The 19,209-nt window shown below is 43.6% G+C and overlaps 1 protein-coding gene and 1 non-coding gene across 4 annotated transcripts in view; both read right to left on the bottom strand.

Moving 5' to 3' along the window:
* Positions 1-19,209, bottom strand: part of ABHD2 (abhydrolase domain containing 2, acylglycerol lipase) — a 120,795-nt gene that overhangs the window by 72,442 nt on the left and 29,144 nt on the right. For 2 of the 3 annotated variants that reach the window (XM_033189070.1, XM_033189068.1), the window contains one exon: positions 19,005-19,204. In XM_033189070.1, the coding sequence (XP_033044961.1) occupies positions 19,005-19,198 (194 nt within the window). In that variant the 5' untranslated portion in view covers positions 19,199-19,204. Of the gene's footprint in view, positions 1-1,161; positions 1,989-19,004; positions 19,205-19,209 lie in introns of those variants that run through there. The other variant, XM_033189071.1, reaches the window with a different exon arrangement.
* LOC117071714 lies at positions 14,662-14,723 on the bottom strand. The gene has a single exon (XR_004432463.1). It is a non-coding gene; the product is annotated as a U7 small nuclear RNA (small nuclear RNA).

Genomic DNA, 19,209 nt, shown 5'->3' on the forward strand with positions numbered 1-19,209 from the left:
TTGACATCAGCATTTGTATTACATCTTGCCTTTCTCTGATGTGCAGAAAACAACTCACAAAATGGCAAGCAATGATGTTAGGAAAAAAATAGGTTCTAAAAATATTTAATGAAAATTATGTTTCTTTTGTCGGTAATTATATAGATCATTACTAATTGGCCATACTCAAAACTTGACTCCATTCTTGCTCCCAGGGAGTTCACAATCAAGAAAAGGAGATAAGAAAACTTTATACTGCTCTTTCAGGCTCAAAAGACTTGAATAAATGAACTCGCACTGGAAAACTTGGCATCACAAACATGTCAATTTTCCCTAAATTACCTATAAACTTAACCGATACACAATAAAAATAGTAAGATTTTAATATTTGGAATCAAGCATTCCAAAGTTCATTTGGAAAAATGAACCAGCTATAATAGCCAAGAAAAGTATGAAAACAAGCAATCCTGGGGTATGAGCACCGCCCCACTGCCCACAGCAAAACCTAGCACAAAGCTGCAATCTGCTGATGGTACGTGTTCATGATCATCAACGGAACACAAAAGACTAGAAATATACCTAAATATATCCAGGAAATTTAGTTGGTGAAAAAGGTGGCATTGGAATAATAGGGTAAAGATGGATTGTTTAATAAATAGTGTTGGACAAAGCATAGCCATCTTGAAAAAAATTATGTTGGCGCCACACTTCACACTAGGATAAATTCTGGAGGGATCAAACATTTCAAAATAAAAATGAAATCACTCGTATGCTAGAAGAAATTCTAAGTTTTAAAAAATGATCTTGCAGTGAAGAAGACCTTTCTAAGGAAACCAGAAATCCCAGAAGCCACAAAAGAAACAATTGAAAAATTTAATTATGCAAACATTAAAAAAAATTATGCATGGCAAATACCACTATTGGCAAAATCAAAAGACAAATGACAAACTGAGAACAAATATTTGCAATTCATATCACAAAGGGCCAATTTCCCTAGTACATAAAGAGCTCTCTCAAATGATTAGGAAAAAGACCAATGACCATCAGAAAAATGGTCAGAGGCTACCAACAGGCAGTGGACAGAAAAGGAAATTAAAAGTTCTAAAATATAAAAAGATACCCAGTGTCTTTAATCAAAGAAAGACTAATTAAAACCACAGTGAGAAAACATTTTTCACCTACCAGATTGGCAAATATCAAAAAGTAGAAGAACTCCTTATATTGGCAAGGTTTTGGGGAAATGGGCTCACAGTGCTGGTGTGGAGAGGCTTGAGGGCAACAGCTAACAAAATTTTCCATGCACATCCCCTTTGACCCAGCAGTTCCACTTCTAGGAGTTTATCCTACACTGACAGGTGTGCATCGCACACATCGTGATGAAAATACAGAAGCATTCAATGCAACATTGTGAAAGCAAAAGATTACAAATAAAGGAAACCTCTATCTAGGAGACTGGTTAAACAAACTACATTTGTTTATGGAATACTAAGCAGTCAAGACATAAACGGAGGAAGCTCTTTCATTACTCCTATGGACAAATCTCTGAGTGATATTTCACAAAGAAAAGATGGAAGGATAAACAAGAGCCTACCGACAGCAAGGACAACACGAAGGAGGGTACAAGGTCATAGGTTCTATTGGCTGATGAAAGAACTTCTGGGAAATGCAGCCAGGGCTTCTTGAGCAGGGTGAGCCTTGAGCACAAAAGAGGAAGGAAATGATGCAGCTGCCCTGGAGCTTTCCATCAGAGGAACACAGTTACAAAAAGCTGATAGAAGCTACTGTTGACAGCTGTGGGTTAGCCCTGTTGAAATGGCAGCCCTCCCCTATGGCATGTGGGCACAGGAAAACATTTTCTCAGATGGTCAACAACTCCATCCTTGAGAAAAGCCAGCTTAGGCACCAGACCTTCATCTTGTCCACAAAGTGAGACAGCACCACAAAACCATGCAGATAAGTATGTTCTAGAAAATCCTACTAAAGGAAAGTCCATCTCTCTTTATGTATAAAGGACAAATGCAACGGACAGTGCTGGTGTCACTGCTGATACTTATTATTAGGAACGAACAAGATAACGGCTTTCAAAACTATGAAGGATGAAACGAATATTCAGAGTCATCTTAATTTCATATCAATTCGAAATAGCTATAAGAAATGAGAAGCTAGGCCGGGCGCGGTAGCTCAAGCCTGTAATCCCAGCACTTTGGGAGGCCAAGACGGGTGGATCATGAGGTCAGGAGATCGAGACCATCCTGGCCAACACGGTGAAACCCCGTCTCTACTAAAAAAATACAAAAAAAACTAGCTGGGCGAGGTGGCGGGCGCCTGTAGTCCCAGCTACTCAGGAGGCTGAGGCAGGAGAATGGCGTAAACCCGGGAGGCGGAGCTTGCAGTGAGCTGAGATCGCGCCACTGCACTCCAGCCTGGGTGACAGAGCGAGACTCTGTCTCAAAAAAAAAAGAAAAATCACCCATATCCTCACAAGCCTTACAAAAATATTCTCATTTTTGTTTCCTTTTTGTCTGTATCTATCTGAAAGCAGAGTATTTACATAGTTACAACAATGGTGCTCAGAGATATATAATTGTCTTCTGCTTTTTTCACTTATTCTCTATTTTTATAGATAATTAGTATGCTAAGTTCTGAATGTCTGCATAAAATTCTATCCTGTTTATTAGCTGTAGTTAAGGGAGGGAGCAAACATTTATTTGGCCCCTTCTATGGGCATGTTACATAATTCAATTTGTCCCTTACAGTGATTCTGATTATTAGGACCCCCTTTACAGACAGAAACTGAGTGTCCAACAGTCTACTGCACAGCAGAGCCTGCCTTTGAACTCTGTGTGTGTCTAACCTGACAGCTCTCTTTCTTTCCCCTGCATTATATTGCTGCTGCCTCCATTGTTGGCTACTGCTATTCCCAATTTTTACTATAATAAGCAATGCCAGCAAAATATCTTTACATATTTTGTTTTTACCTTTCTTGACTTTTTTTTCATGTGTTTTCAACTTCTGTTTAAAAAGTCCAACAGGATGCCTCATCTGTCTCCTGACTCCTGCCTGAGAGATGACTATTCTTAACTCCTTTAGTCGTCCCTACCACCCCACACTTGTCTCTATTTCTTAATGCCATGATTATCCTGCTTATGCCAGTTCTTCAATTTCAGTTTTCAATAGCACCTATTGAACTTCCTACTCTGGAAGTTGCTAGCTCTCTTACATCTCCCCTAAGACATACATTTTCTCCTCCCCCATTCTTTTCAACACTGTTACAGCAACACTTATGGTTAAATTAATTTTCAGTGTTTATAAAATTATAATTATGGGAATATTAGCCACAAATAAGCCATATGTTGTATTCTTTTTTGTGAAAATTATTTTCCCTCAAGTTATCACTTTTGTCATTTCCTCATCAGCTTAGTTTTCTATGTGCCAATCACCAATTTGTCTCCAAACTCTAGGGGACCTGTGAGCGTCTTAATAGTCAGAAACCAGTTTTGCTTTCTCCTAGACTCATGGCTGAGGAGTCCCTGTGCCTGTTCCCCTCTGGAAGGGCTTCCCGTCCTGCCCCTTCACTTCTCTGCTGGGTCCTAGATCCCAAGGCCACACCAGATGCTATCAGACAACAGAGAAGAGAACCACAAATGTCAAGGAAGCATTCATCAGAGAGCAGGTGATTATGTTCTCTCAAATAAAGAGGCTGTGTAGAGGTATGAAGGGATTCCAGCTAGAAGGCATTGCAAGTGTAAGACATAGGCAAGAGAGAACATGCAGTATGAGAAAATGTGGAGAGATCTGATGTGTCTAGAACACAAGGGATGTGGGGAAGGAGTGAGGGCTGATGCTGGACCTCGCCCTACAGACAGTGAGGAGTCACTTGGTTTAAAGCAGGGGCATGACATGATCAATTTGTGCTTTAGGAAGGTAAGTTGGTGGCCTGCAAGATCAATGAGAAAGGGTAGAGAATGGAGGAAAAGCTATTGTATTCTTCCAAATGAAAGCTGATGACATCCTGCAGTAAGGCAGAGGCATTGAGTGGCAAGAAGAGATGGAGTGAAGGACAGAAGGAAGGAGGTCCACGTGACACAGGCTGCTGCCTATGGCCATGATTATTCTCCTCTTCTCTGGACACAGGTGAGTGTGTGCTGCTTCTCAAGTTAGGCATGGGCATGAGCCTTGCTTTAAACCAGAGGTGTCTAATCTTTCGGCTTCCCTGGGCCACACTGGACGAAGAACTGTCTTGGGCCATACATAAAATCCACTAACACTAATGACAGCTGATGCGCTAAAAGAAAATCACACAAAAAATCTCATAATATTTTAAGGAAGTTTACGAATTTGTGTTGGGCTGCAATCAAAGCTGTCCCGGGCCCCATGCAGTCTGTGGGCTATGGGCAGGGCAAGCTCTCAAGCTTGTCCAACGTGCCTTATTTTGTTGTTATTGTTCTGTTTCTTTTGTTTCAGGTTTTTAGCAGCCTTAAGTCATGGTTTGTAGTTTCTCTCTCCAGTGATAAGCGAAAAAGAGTGATGAAGAAGGGGCTTTACCGGCCCACCCAGAAACAGAAACTAAGCACTCATGACTGTGTTTTCTCCCTTGGACACCCAAACCAATGAAATGGAAAAGGAAACAACCAAGTGCCATTTCCAGTAGCAGCCTTTAAGAGCCAGTGTGTGAGGTGTAACATTGCTCTTCCTGGCTCGGTGTGACCACAGAAGCAGGTGTTGAGATGTCACCTCCATCAGCTGGGGTCCTAGTGGGACGACAATCAGCAGAGCCCTCCTGCCCACTGAAACAAACACGTAGCATGAGTGAGAAATAAACGTTTGTGGTTTTAAGATGTGCAGGTTCAGAGGTAATTAGTTACCAGAGTATAAACTAGTTTACTTTGACTAATACAACGTCTAACTCACTATGATTTTGACAATATTGTCATATTTTCTTCTGAGTATCAAATAATATTTCATATTTTAAGGCTTTATTGTTACCAAGTCTTAACATTATGTGGTATTTATCACATGTATTTCCTTATGCGGAATTTATCTAGGCACGTCTTTTACCCACTTATCTACTGATGTCCTACTGACATTCAGGTGTGCTTGTGTGACCTTTGTGTACATTATGTCTTTTGCTATTTGTACAACTGATCTAGCTGATAATATTAAAATAAAAATAGCTACAATAATAGCAGCTATATTTACTGAACTCTTATACATGCCAAGTATCCTAGAAATCATCTCACATGCTGTTTTTTTTTTTTGATCAGCATACTGAACCTATGAAATAAGTGCTATTATACCCATCTTACAAATGAGGAAATAGAAGCTCGGCAAGGTGAAGCCACTGGTCAGCAGGGGGCAGGGCTGGCATCTGAGCCGGGTTGGTCTCACGGCTGACCTGGGCTCTGGATTCCCCTCCAGGTTGCTAACTTCACTCTCTCACTTGGGTCCCTGGATTTACCCTCTCAATCTTAGAGGAAAATGCTTCAATCAATTTGGCTTTCTCCTCCAGTTTCTATTTTTTCTCCTTCCTTATCTGGCGTTTGTTTCCTGACTAGCGTCTTTGGTTGCTATTGTGTTGACCTGTTTATTCACCTCACTCCTGAAAACACATTCTCAAAAATCCCTGATCCTTTCTGGCCAAAGTAGATGGCCTTTGGTCAGCCCTCATCCTTCCTGAGTTTCTGACACCCTCTTCTATGTTTTCCTCCTCTGGCTGCCATGACACTGGAGGCTCCTGGTTCTCCTCCTACCTTTCTTACTGCCTGTCTCTGGCTCTTCCTCCCACCCTAGCCATGGCCTGCCTCAGCCATCAGTCTTTAGTGTCTCTCTCTGCCCACTCCCATAACTTCCCCTACCTGTAGCTGATCTAGAATCTACACATCTGGTCTTGAGCTCCCACCTAAGTTCTAATGCCACAGTTGCTCATACCCCTGTGCACATCCTGTGGACAAGCCCCAGACTAAACAACTTTCCCTGAGAAAGCAGCTTCCCCATTTGACTTCCCTATATCTGTCAATAACTCTATTCTCTCAACCGCTCAGTAACCTCAGCATAATCTATGATTCAGCTCTTTCCTCTGATGCCCAAGGCCATTCCATTATCCACCAATACCACTGATTCCACCTTAGAAGACCTCTGGAATTTGTCCCATCCTTCCCTTTCCTACCACCTACCACCAGTGCTCACAGGATCAAGCCCAAACTCTTCCTCTCTGGGAATCTGAGACTTCTCATGATCTGATCTCCTCTTCCTCCCCCCACAGACTCCAGGGCTCTCTGCTACAATCAAACAGCTCTCAGCTCACCAGATCGTGGCATAGGGACCTGGCGAGGAAGAAACTGTAGAGACCAGATCAGTGATGGGGCCCAAAGCCCATTACCAAACAAAATCAAAGGGCATAGTAAGCAAAGGGCAGACTGGGTGACAGGGCCAAACATGATGCAAGCAGCACCAAGATCATTTTTGGGAATTACAAAAGAGATAAAGTCTAGCCAAATGAAGATCCAAGAATAGAGTGGCTGTGGTCAGGGCAAAGCAGTGACAACGTAAATATGTATCAATGGCAGCAAGGCCTCTACCACCTTCTTATCCTGCTGACTGGTTGGAAGGTCCACAGGACAAAAGGACAAAGGTAGACGGGTGAAAAGTGTTGGCCTGGGCAGCAAAGCCAGTTTTCTGCCATGAGTGCTTGTTTAAACAATTGATTTTACTGTCATGCTCACACCAACATCTGTGCCTTCTCTCCTGTTGTCCCATCTATCCAAAGTCAACTAATCTTTTAGGATTATGGAAGACCTCATCAGTCAAGCCACCACAGGAATATCCCCTCTTTCTCTAAATTCCTTTATCACTTACCTGAATTACTCACTCTGTCAATCACATGTTCCTACCAAAAGACTCTACTAAAGTTAGTGTGTACTGACTCTATGAGAAGCAGCAACCACAGGGAAGACAGAAAATTTTTAAGACAGTCTCTGTCCTTAAGCCTCTCATAATACAGTTGAGGTGTGACGAGAGATACATATGTGGAAACTTATTGTTTCCATCCCTGTCCTTAGGTAAGAGCCAATGAGACAGAGACAGGTAAAAGTCAGGAGATGCTAGAAGAGCTACGATTTGAGAAGGCCTGAGGATTCTGATAGAGAGAGAAGGTGGAAATGTGAGAAAAAGTATTGTGTGTGATATAGGAGGGGCTGAGTAAGGTGTACAGACGGTAAACAGACTGGAAGAGCAGGTTACTAAATATTACTACTTGACTAATCATATATATATATATATTCACTGAGAAGAATCTTCCTCTATTCAAATCCCAAGGAAGGAGAAGTCCATACTGCTGTGGCTTGGCAGGTTTCAACATTTTAAAAAGCATTTATAGAGTTTCTCGCTTTACATCAGTAAGAAATTACTGTTCAAGCTTTTGTGATCTGGCAGAAAACACCAGTTCAGGGTCTTGCCAGTGGGAGGATTTGGTGCTACATACCACAGGACAGTCAGGTTGGTCATGGCAATGGCATTAGTACTCAGTGGAAGGGTGGAAAAACATAACCTGCTGTTTCTCACAAATCTCTCCCTTCCTGGGAGGCCACAGATGGTTCTGGATCAACCACTGACCTCCAGGCGGGGTTCCCAAATGTTTTGGATTACAGACTCTTACAATGGCTATCTCAGAAGTTAAGCCATGTGGCTTGATGCCATGCACGCACGCTGACCCTGAGCCCTCACTCTATGATTAGAAACTGACAGCAGGTAGAGTTAGGGTGGTTCACAAGCTGCCACAATGGCTGACTCATTTCCATGGCTCACCATGATACTACACTGCAGGCAGCTACCTCAGGCAGATGGAGGGAGTACCCGGCCCTTGGTACTTGGTACAGGGCACTTCTCAGTCTGACTACTGACAGTCATGGGGTAGCAACAGCAATGGCATCTCATCCAATCATGCGTAAAATCAAGTCTTCAAGGACTACAGCCTTCTGTATTAGTTATAGCTTTCTAAAATTTCACGGAGTGGTAGATTTCCTTATAAACTCAGGAAAATGCTTTCCTTAAGTAAACATTACACCATCTAATAAATTCTGACCCTAAAGCTCAGGCTCCCAAACAGACTCCATTTGCAGAGAAGTATTCTTGATGCTGCTGAAGAAGACTGGGCTTCTAAAGCCAGTCACTTCACTCACTGTTGCTTCAGACAAAGAAAAGTGTAAACAGCCATCAGCTCTTAACTCTCCACATCACTGCATGACACTGGCACTGACAGTTTAGGAAAAATTTTTATTTACCCTCCAGAATATATTTTCCAAGTCAGTTTACTGTCTTAATTTTATTTTACCAATAAAGTATATACTATTTTGTAGTACAAAGTGTGTTACCATAGTGAAGGAGAGCATGCTGAGAAGCAGGCAGATAAAAAGAACAGTCGAGATCAAAATGGGCAACCTCTGAATTCACAGGGTCAGTAAAACATGAGAGGCTGATAAAAGTTGGCTATCCTTAGAAATCTGAGACTTTCTAAAAAACAAGGTCCTTTTCCTACTCCTGGATAGTAGAGCAATTTTCAGTCAACCACACATCGAGAAGGAGTATGAAAGTAGATCTGATTCCATGCAAGTCCTACAAAGCAAATCAGGTTTAAGCTAAAAGTTAAGGATGAATGGTGGACCAAGGTGAATTCTGAAGTCAAGTCTGGGAAGGGCTGACACAGGGGTGACTCAAAACAGGACCTTATACATGGAGCCAAGGCCCACTTACCATCCACATGTGCTGGATTTGATACCACATGATGGAATCAATTGTAGCATATATTTCCTTTGCTTTTTTGGAGACATAGTAGGGCCCTGAAGAATAAACTCAGGTATGATGAATAGGGCAGTATAAGGGTCATACATTTTTGGAAACTGGAATTGGTTGTTTTAAAGAATGCTTGGCACATGAGAGATGAGCCTTTTTCCATCTGAACTAAATCAAGGGAGTCTTGACTGTTTTGGATTCTGAACCTTTTTTTAGATCTTTCAGGCTTCAGCAATTCCTATAAGAAGGAATAAAGTCTCTAAGAAGAAGCTACAATCTGTATCTAGGTTAGAGAATGTAGATGAATTCTGCAGCAGATTCAGACTTGGTTATCTTGATTCAATATAGGAGACCTCCAAGATGGCGGTACTTTTCTTCCCAGTGTGGCTGGCCCCTTGCATAAATGACCTGCTAGAGCAGAGACAGGGCAGGCAGGCAACATCCAAGATAGTGAGTAGTCGAGAGGGGGAAGAGCTCATCCCTGTTTGACCTGGAATTCCCCGGTATTAGCACTGACAGTCCCATGCCCCAGTCCTGAGCAAACAAAATGTGTGGTCAGCCAGGTAGTAAAAGAGTGTCCCAGGGTCAGCAGTTTAACTTTCTTACTTTGACAGTTTTGGTTTGGGCTATTTTGCCAGAAACATGAGCAATTTTAAGATGAAATGGCCTAAAAGTTTGACTTATTGAGGCTAGCCCTTAATACTTAGCCTCAATCAAGATGATTTTGAGTCTTCCATTTTTCAGTAATTTTCTAACAATATAAGTTTGCAAGTGAATATGCTCTGAAGGTCTGGTGGCTATAAAATAAGCACATCAGAACACTACAGTTCTGCCAATCACTTGTTAATAGTTTACCAGAAATATCCAAAGAAATATTTGCACAACTCTTTTTTTTTTCTGTCGCCAGGCTGGAGTGCAGTGGCGCGATCTAGGCTCACTGCAACCTCTGCTTCCCGGGTTCAAGTGATTCTCCTGCCTCAGCCTCCCGAGTAGCTGGGACCACAGGGGTGAGGTGTGCCACCGTGCCACCATGCCCAGCTAATTTTTTTTTTTTTTTTGAGACAAAGTCTCACTCTTGTCCCCCAGGCTGGAGTGCAATGCTGTGATCTTGGTTCACTGCAACCTCCACCTCGCGGGATCAAGTGATTCTCCCGTCTCAGCCTCCTGAGTAGCTGGGATTACAGGTGCCTGCCACCATGTCCAGCTAATTTTTGTATTTCTAGTTGAGACAGAGTTTCACCATGTTGGCCAGGCTGGTCTCGAACTCCTGACCTCAGGTGATCCGCCTGCCTTGGCCTCCCAAAGTGCTAGGATTACAGGTGTGAGACACCGCACCCGACCCTAATTTTTGTATTTTTAGTAGAAACGGGGTTTCACCATGTTGGCCAGGATGGTCTCAATCTCTTGACCTCATGATCTACCCACCCTAGCCTCCCAAAGTGCTGGGATTACAGGTGTGAGCCACCATGCCCAGCCCGCATAACTCTTAAAACAGATAAAAATCAGGTCAATGGAATTAAGGTTCTTGGCAATTAGGAATTTATCCTGTGAAAAGGACAAAGCTTTAGTGTTCAGCCAAGAAGGAAAGGATCTAAATCTGATGTGGAATGTCTGTGAGCAAGAGGGAATTAAGAGAAATTTAACTCGAAGATAATGAAATTCTTTTCAGCTTTAACTTGCTATAAATAAATAAGCTGTGCTGGCTCCGGAATTTTTTACCTAGGAGGGGCCTAGGGTGGCAATCTGACTGGAAGGGAGTGTGTGAAGTTGCATTTGCCTGATGCTTTAAGATTGAGAAAACACCAAACGTCCATCTCAAAGCTCCTAACCCCAGCTTCTGCATTGGTACTGCCTCTGCAAAGAAACAGCTTTATAACAAGGAGGCAGAGAAGAAAATGTAAGGAGTGGCCGTTTCATATATGGAGTCCTGTGCTCTTTAGATCCAGAAAATAACTCCATATATTGCAGTATCAGAGAAATTTGAATTAGTGCTTTTCTGTAGTGTACTTCTAATTATTTAATACTTCCTTGGTACATGAGGACAAAAATAGCATATTTTGCACATCTATGACAAATATAGCGCTTGTACATACAGAACTGAGCTCTTATTTGGGGCAGACAAAAGAAAAATTGATATTTACTGTTAAGAAGTAAGTATGGGCCGGGCGCGGTGGCTCAAGCCTGTAATCCCAGCACTTTGGGAGGCCGAGACGGGCGGATCACGAGGTCAGGAGATCGAGACCATCCTGGCTAACACGGTGAAACCCCGTCTCTACTAAAAAATACAAAAAACTAGCCGGGCGAAGTGGCGGGCGCCTGTAGTCCCAGCTACTCGGGAGGCTGAGGCAGGAGAACAGCGTGAACCCGGGAGGCGGAGCTTGCAGTGAGCTGAGATCCGGCCACTGCACTCCAGCCCCGGCGACAGAGTGAGACTCCGTCTCAAAAAAAAAAAAAGAAGTATGTACAACAACAATAGAGAGGGAGTTGGCACTGTTTGAGAGAAAAATCAAAAGTAGATTTGCTCTATTAGAAATAATTAGGGGCTGGGTATGGTGGCTCACACCTGTAATCCCAGCACTTGGGAGGCTGAGGCTGAAGGATCGCTAGCCCAGGGGTTTGAGACCAGCTTGTGCAACATGGTAAGACCTTGTCTCTACAAATATATTTTTAAAAATTAGCCAGGCATGGTGGTGTGGACCTTTGTTTCCAGACACTTGGGAGGCTGAGATGAGAGGATCTCTTGAGCCTAGCAGGTTGAGGCTGCAATGAGCCATGACTGTGCCACTGTATTCCAGCCTGGGTAACAGAGTGAGACACTGTCTCAAAAAAAAAAAAAAAAGAAAGTAAGAAAAAGAGAAATAATTAGGAAGCACATTTGTGAGGAAACTGATTTTTAAAAAGTGCCTCTAGAAAATTTCCATAATTGAAAAGCTTGAAAAAATGATCTTTTAAAAATGCCCCCCCACAATGAGTCTCAGAGAAGTAGATCCTCAAATGTTCATTAACCAAAACTGATGGATGACTAATCGGCAGGAAACTAAAGGTTTGGACACATTATGATGAGAACGGCATTCCAGTTGGATTCTCATTTGTACTCTTGTACTCCGGTGAGTGAAGAGAAAAAGGGAAAACCACAGACCGTAATGAATCCATTACGGTCTATGGAAGGGCCACAGGGTTCCCCCCATTCTCTTATGACTACCTGAAGCAGCTTCCAGGAGGACACGTCCGGAGAGGGCACCATGGCATAGGAGAGCCAACTGCTATTTTTGGCTTGGTGTTAGTGGGTATGCCCCTCACTCCTGAGTTTCAGGTGTCTCTCAAATCCACAGAGAACAATAATGTCCAGTTCTTACTAATACAGGTGGCAGCTGGTTGCAGAAGAAAGCGATTACATTTTCATCTCTAGGGAAGAAAGTACCCACACACATGTGGCTGTGGTCTTCATCATACTGCCTCTCTTCTCTGGACTCTGCAGGGGCTTCTAGATGTCTCTTGGATCCAGTGAAGAAAACTCAACTCTTTGTTTTTAGGCCTGTCTATTAGCTAAGCTCTCCATCACACTCCTCCTAAATGCCTTCAGCTTTAGCTGTAAGACAGCCCATACTGGCAAGCTTGCTAATGAGTGAAAATGCAGCAGCCCGGTTTCCCACAGGGGAGTATGTACACTTTAATAGCAGGCTTCCAGAGACAGGGCACCTGCTGCCTGTCTACTTTCCAATCAGGACCTGGTGATGAAAACTTCAGCCAGGCCCAGAAGGAAGGGTAGGGGCTGTGAACTGCCATTATGCATATGCCTGGGGTTGTCCTGCCTTAATTTAAGACCATAAACAATCCATCTTCTTCCAGAAACAGGGTAGAGCCTTCCCAGATCAACAAAGCTCTGACAGAGGTCAGAGCTGAAGGCACACCTGATTCCCTGGAGCGCCACTGAACAAGCCGGAGACAGTGCAGTTTGTTTCTCCTGGGCAGGCACACACGGCATCTGCCAAAATGAGAACATCGTTCACTTATACCTGTTTATGGAAAACGAGATACAGGATGGCATTGTACCTGAGATTTGGAACCACCAGGAATCCTGTTCTGTCTCCCTATGTATGTGGCTCTTGATTTGGGGTATACATTCCAGTGATAAAGAAAAGAGACACAAATTCTCATAAAACAAGATGGAACATTTTAAATGGACACAGAAGTTATATGTTGGGGAAACATGGTAGGAAGATGGAAGAAGGGCTCATTCTGGCTAAAGAGGAGTAGGGGGGTAAGGTAGAGAATAGTAGCTCAGAATGTGTGCTATTTAAGGCAGGGCACAGAGGCTCACACCTGAAATCCCAGCGCTTTGGGAGGCCAAGATGGAAGGATGGCTTAAGGCCAGAAGTTTGAGACCAGACTGGGTAACATAATGAGACTCTGTCCCTATAACAATTTTTTAAAAATTAGCTGGGTATGATAGTGCACACCTGTAGTCCCAGCTACTTGGGAGACTGAGGCAGGAAGACAGCTTGAGCTCGGGAGTTTGAGGTGACAGTGAGTTACGATTGTACTACTGCACTCCAGCCTGGGCAACAGAGTGAGACTCCGTCTCTTAAAAGCAGAATTGATGCTATTTAAGTTTTCTTATAGGATAAGAGGCATTTTGTGCTGAGAAAAAAGAGGGGATTTGGGATAGTGGGGAAACAACAGCCCAAAGGTCAGGTACTTCACAGGCAATGAGAGAATGCTGTGAGTAATGAGGCTGGACAGGTAGGTTCATGCCTCGGCTGCTGGCCTGCTTGAGGAAGCCAACTCGAGTAGTATTATGATAGACGGGTGGGTCAGAGGCAGGGAGGTCATAGTACACTTTTGGACACACCCAAGGGACTGGTAATTACACAGCTGAATACATACACAAAAGCCCCTGAGCTATATACTTAAGATTTGTATATTTTACTGTATGTAAATGATAGCTTTAAAAAGTACTTTAAAAAAAAAGCCAAAGGGAGACAGTGCCAGCCTGTCCAGGAGTACGGGGGCTGGGAATAGTCAGAAGAAGACAAACACACAAGAAAACCAGTCTCTTTACCCTGCAGTCAGGGACACTCTTCCAGGGTCCTTCCCCTAAAAAGACCACTCTGATGCTTGCTAACAAAAACCAGAATCAGAAGATGTCCGTGCTGAAGGGCACCATGGGAGACATACCTATTTCTTTTTTTTTTTTTTTTTGAGACGGAGTCTCGCTCTGTCGCCCAGGCTGGAGTGCAGTGGCCGGATCTCAGCTCACTGCAAGCTCTGCCTCCCGGGTTCCCGCCATTCTCCTGCCGCAGCCTCCCAAGTAGCTGGGACTACAGGCACCCGCCACCACGCCCGGCTAGTTTTTTGTATTTTTTAGTAGAGACGGGGTTTCACCGTGTTAGCCAGGATGGTCTCGATCTCCTGACCTCGTGATCCGCCCATCTCAGCCTCCCAAAGTGCTGGGATTACAGGCTTGAGCCACTGCGCCCGGCCAAGACATACCTATTTCATTTTACATAGAAGGAAACCAAGGACCAGAGGGGCTATCATTTTGTCCGGGGTTCTGTGGCCAGTTTAGAGGTAGAAGACCTAGGTTTGCATCCCAGTTCAAATTTCAATTCAAAGGTCTTTCTCTACCCAACTGTTGCCAGCAGCCATCAGGAAATTTGAATGAATGACAGAATTCTGAAGCTATAAAAAATCAAATGTGAGTAGATAGGTAGCAGCATGGGTGAATGTTCATGGCAACGTTCATCATGGTTTGGTGAAAGCAGGTTACCAAACAATATCTATCACCGTGATTTTGTGGGGGCAAGTATAAGCAGAAGGAAAACCACAGGGATGATCGCCCACATATTAATAGCTCATTATCTCTGGGTAGAATTATAATTTTTTTTTCACGTGAGAGGTTTTCTGGTAAAAACTGAAAAACCTGTTAGACAAATTCCAAAAGAGCTATAAAGCCGGGCACGGTGGCTCACGCCTGTAATCCCAGCACTTTGGAAGGCCAAGGCAGGTGGATCACGAGGTCAGGAGTTCAAGACCAATCTGACCAACAGGGTAAAACCCTGTCTCTACTAAAAATACAAAAATTAGTTGGGTATGGTGGCACATGCCTGTAATCCCAGCTACTCAGGAGGCTGAGGCAGGAGAATTGCTTGAACCTCCTTGAATCGGGAAGCAGAGGTTGCAGTGAGCCAAGATCGGGTCACTGTACTCCAGCCTGGGCGACAGAGTAAGATTCTGTCTGATAAAAAAAAAAAAAAGAGCTATAACATTGATCAGTAATTTCTGTGTGCTCTACCTTTTCTATTTAAAAAAATCAATATGCATTAAGGTTTTTATTCAGAAAAAAAGATTTGTGTGACTATCTAGATTTTTGTCATAATTCTGAACTGGGTGTCTGCTTGTTTCACTAAAAGTAAACACGTCGTGAGAACAAAAAATGAATCACTAGGTAAATATTGATCTGTTTCTAAGTGAACAAGAGACATAACATCCCACTGAAGCAAAGTTTTCCTCCAGACATTAAAAGATTCACTCATAATGTATCTTTGGGTATTTCATCTTAAAACAGATTTTCGAATTGACTTTAATGCTGAGAGGGGAAAACAGTAATCCCTGCTCCTTATGCATGCTTTCAATGTTCGCCTTTCATCAACTTTTTTTTCTATACCAGAACAGTAAGAGGACACACCCCGATTCCGCACATGTCATCATAACCAGCTACCCGCGGTCAGAATTACTGAATAATATTAACAGCTTGTTGTAAATCAGTTAACAGAATTTTCCAGCCTAGGCGAGTGCTTGTGAAGGCTGCAGACAGCCTTCCTTGTAGGAAAAAAATCTTCAAAGTCCCAGGAGAAGCACTTTCCCTCATAACAGACGTGTTTCCTGCCCTTAGCTTCCAACACATGGGAGTTTGTTACAGACATGTGACACAGAAAAAGACCTTGGGGGACAGTAACTTCCAATGGTGTGACAGAAACAGAAAGAAGGTCAGATGGGAAACAAAGGTCACCCAGGGACTGTCATCGGGGGCTGGCCTCTGCCTCAATTCTCTCACCTGTACCCAAGAAAAGTCCCTGTTCACTTCCCCACAGATAAGAAGGCAGCCAACCTGGTGTCACACTCCAGTTTGGGTTCAGTTTCCCTCTCTGCTACTCTCAGTTTCCTCATCCCTAAAATGAAAGGAAAAATGAATCCAATCTCAAGGTTGGTTAAGACTGAATGGCATAATGTCTATGAAAGGTACTCAATAAATTTCAAATGCAGTAGCAACATGGACAAAAGAGAGTAGTAATGTGAAAACATTTTGGTGATATGAGACATGAACACAGGATACAGTGATTCCTACAATTAAAATCTAAAACAGAAATAAGGGGTGAGTTGAAGGATGGAGGGTCAATAAAGTAAATTTTGCCCTTTAGTCATTTGTCATGCTCAAGTCAGACTGCTCGGGAGTTTAGAATTTAGCTGCTTAAGCAATGCTCCAACATGCTCTGAGAGGGCTGGTCCTATCATCAAAGGCAGAGGCTTTGGAAGTAAATTGGTTCTGGAGAATTTGTCCCTTCACATACACCTTCAAACCATAGCTAACTCCTAAGCGATCATCAGGTCTGCCTTTAACCTAGGCTGACCTCCACCCCTCCCTAGTTCAGGCTTCACCAGGAGAGAGGGTGGCAATCAGCCAATGACCAGGGAGCTCCATGCTGATGCCCCTGGCTCAGGCTGATGCTAATGTTCTAAACACGCCACAAGGTCCAAGGAGATGGGGCTGGGGATGCACTTCCACCTCCTAAGGAGGTGGGTGGGAGCCATTTCAGTAGAGGTCACACCTTAGACTCATCAAGAAAATGTGCCAGGGAGGGAAAAAAGCAAAGAGAAACTGTTGGGCTTAATGTCTCTGGATTATTTTTAAAAGGAAAAAAGAAAAGGAGGTAAAAACTGCCACAATCAGCTTTCTTTTACACTTTGAACAATTAGTGTGGAATCAAACCTTACATGATGCTTTTCTGGAGCCTGGGCAATAGCAGCTTTTGCATGGCTTCCTCCCTCTAATTACTCAGGAACCAATGCTGGGTGGAAATTTGCACTCATCTGCACAGAAACTTGCAGGGTTTTAAATACTTTGGTTTTCAAGAGCTCTCTAAAAATGAGATGACCAAAGAACTGGGCCTAGCAGTCCTACCCAAACTGACAGCTGAAAGTGAGTGCAAATTTCAGTAGTCAGTCGAAATTATTGATCTAAATTAAGTATTAAAAAAAATTCAGGCCGAGCGCCATGGCTCATGCTTGTAATCCCAGCACTTTTGAGGCAGGCGGATCACCTGAGGTCAGGAGTTCAAGACCAGCCTCGTCAACAAGGTGAAACCCCATCTCTACTAAAAAAGACAAAAATCAGCTGGGCATGGCGGCACATGCCTGTAGTCCCAGCTACTGGGGAGGCTAAGGTAGGAGAATCGCTTGAACCTGGGAGGTGGAGGTTACAGTGAGCTGAGATCATGCCACTGCACTCCAGCCCAGGGGAGAGAGTGAGATTCTATCTCAAAAACAAAAAAAAAAAAAAAAAAAGAAGAAGAAAGAAAGAAACATTCAAAATACAACCATGAAAAATACTGGATGATTTTCAAAACATATACCATGCATACCCTTTACAGAGCTGATTTTTAACTGCAAACACTGCATATAAGAACACCATGTCCTTGCTCTTGTGCCTGGCTGTGAAGCCTACTGTAATGAAAAGTCCCCTCAGCAGGGGCAGTTCCAAATTCAATATGATGACATTTATAGTGTCCACCACTATTAGGCAACATATCGCTTGACTTGGGGTCATGGCATCACTGTCACAACTATGAGAAAACTGCATAAGAATACCACACGTCAACACCCAAAACACCCAAAGCCCATAATGGCAGCTGTTCACCCTTGGCCAACAGCATGTGAAAATTAACTAGACAACTACACAAAGCAGGGGCCCAAACTCTCAGATGTTGGTTGCCCATTTGTCTGCTCTTAGAAGAGAATCATTCACCCAGTGTCCCCAACAGCCAAGAGAGGGGATGAGAGGTGGTATCAGGATGCAGGGAAGAGCTTCTACCACCATCGGGTCTTAGCAACTGCATTAGTCATGTGCTGAAGGGACACACTTGAGGAAGACATCTCCCTGAGTAGCTGCAGTCTGAGAAGGCACAGGCAGAATGGAGTAAGCTTGAAGAAGCACAAAGTGAGTGAAGCAGCATGACAAGAAAGGAGAGGAATTCAGACCGACTGTGCACGAGGCTTGGCCTGAGCCTTAGAGGAAGACACAGTCATTCAGAAGACATCCACAGGGAAAAGGTGAACACTGCATCTCTTGAAAACAGTATGTGTGACACAGAGTCCAGATTCCCTTCATTTTATAACTATGGTTTCTTCTATCAGAAGCAGAGGCCTCCCCTGCTGTCTCCAAAATACGGATCTGGGGGCAGGTGCAGTGGCTCATCATGCCTGTAATCCCAGCACTTTGGGTGGCTGAGGTGGGCAGATCACTTGAGGTCAGGAGTTCGAAACCATCCTGGCCAACACGGTGAAACCCCGTCTCTACTAAAGAGCACACCTGTAATTCCAGCTACTCCAGAGGCTAAGACACCAGAATCGCTTAAACCCGGGAGGTGGAGGTTGCAGTGAGTCAAGATCATACCACTGTACTCCAGCCTGGGTGACTGAGCGGGACTCTATCTAAAAAAAAATACAGATCTGGGCTTCCATATGGAAACCTGGTTCGCTCAGACAAAGCACTCTCTTTAAGTGTATTCTCTTAGCTAATGCTTGGTACATTTTTCAACAAGGCAGATGAAGAGTACTCAACTATTGGATCTGTGCTTTTTTGCTTATTAATTATTTTGGGTGAGGATAGTTCCTCCATCCTAGAACTGGCAACAAAGCATTTGTTAAAGGACTAGAATACTGTCCAACTTTTCCATATCTGCCTAAAAATGACTACTATTTTTTGCAAAGTCCCTGTCATGGATAATGACATCACACTGTGGAGGAAGGAATGTTTCAGGCAACAGAGATCTGATTCTCTCCTACCCTCCAGGATTCAAACACTAGACTGCAATCAGACTGTGGCTATTTTAACACCAGTGACGCCATATCCCATTGATGCCTTAAGGACACGACGGGATTTAAGATTCTTCTTTGAACATCACACAAAGCCAAATACATCAGCAGCTGAGCATACAGAGGGCATGAGGTCTACTCACTCTTTGGTCAGAAGAGGACAGGACTTGAGCAGAAAGCGTGAGAGGCCCGAGTCCTGGAAGTAGAGGTCAGGTGGTGCTGTGGGGCTCTTCAGGTTCAAACACCGGACGATCACGTACAGCACAGCAGCCACTGCAGCCAGCTTCACTCCATCAAACACGGCTGGGAGCTCGGGGGTCTCCAGCATGGCATTCATCTTGATCTGGG

This window comes from Trachypithecus francoisi, unplaced genomic scaffold, assembly GCF_009764315.1.
Source record: "Trachypithecus francoisi isolate TF-2019V2 unplaced genomic scaffold, Tfra_2.0 Lachesis_group3, whole genome shotgun sequence".
Taxonomy (NCBI): Eukaryota; Metazoa; Chordata; class Mammalia; order Primates; family Cercopithecidae; genus Trachypithecus; species Trachypithecus francoisi.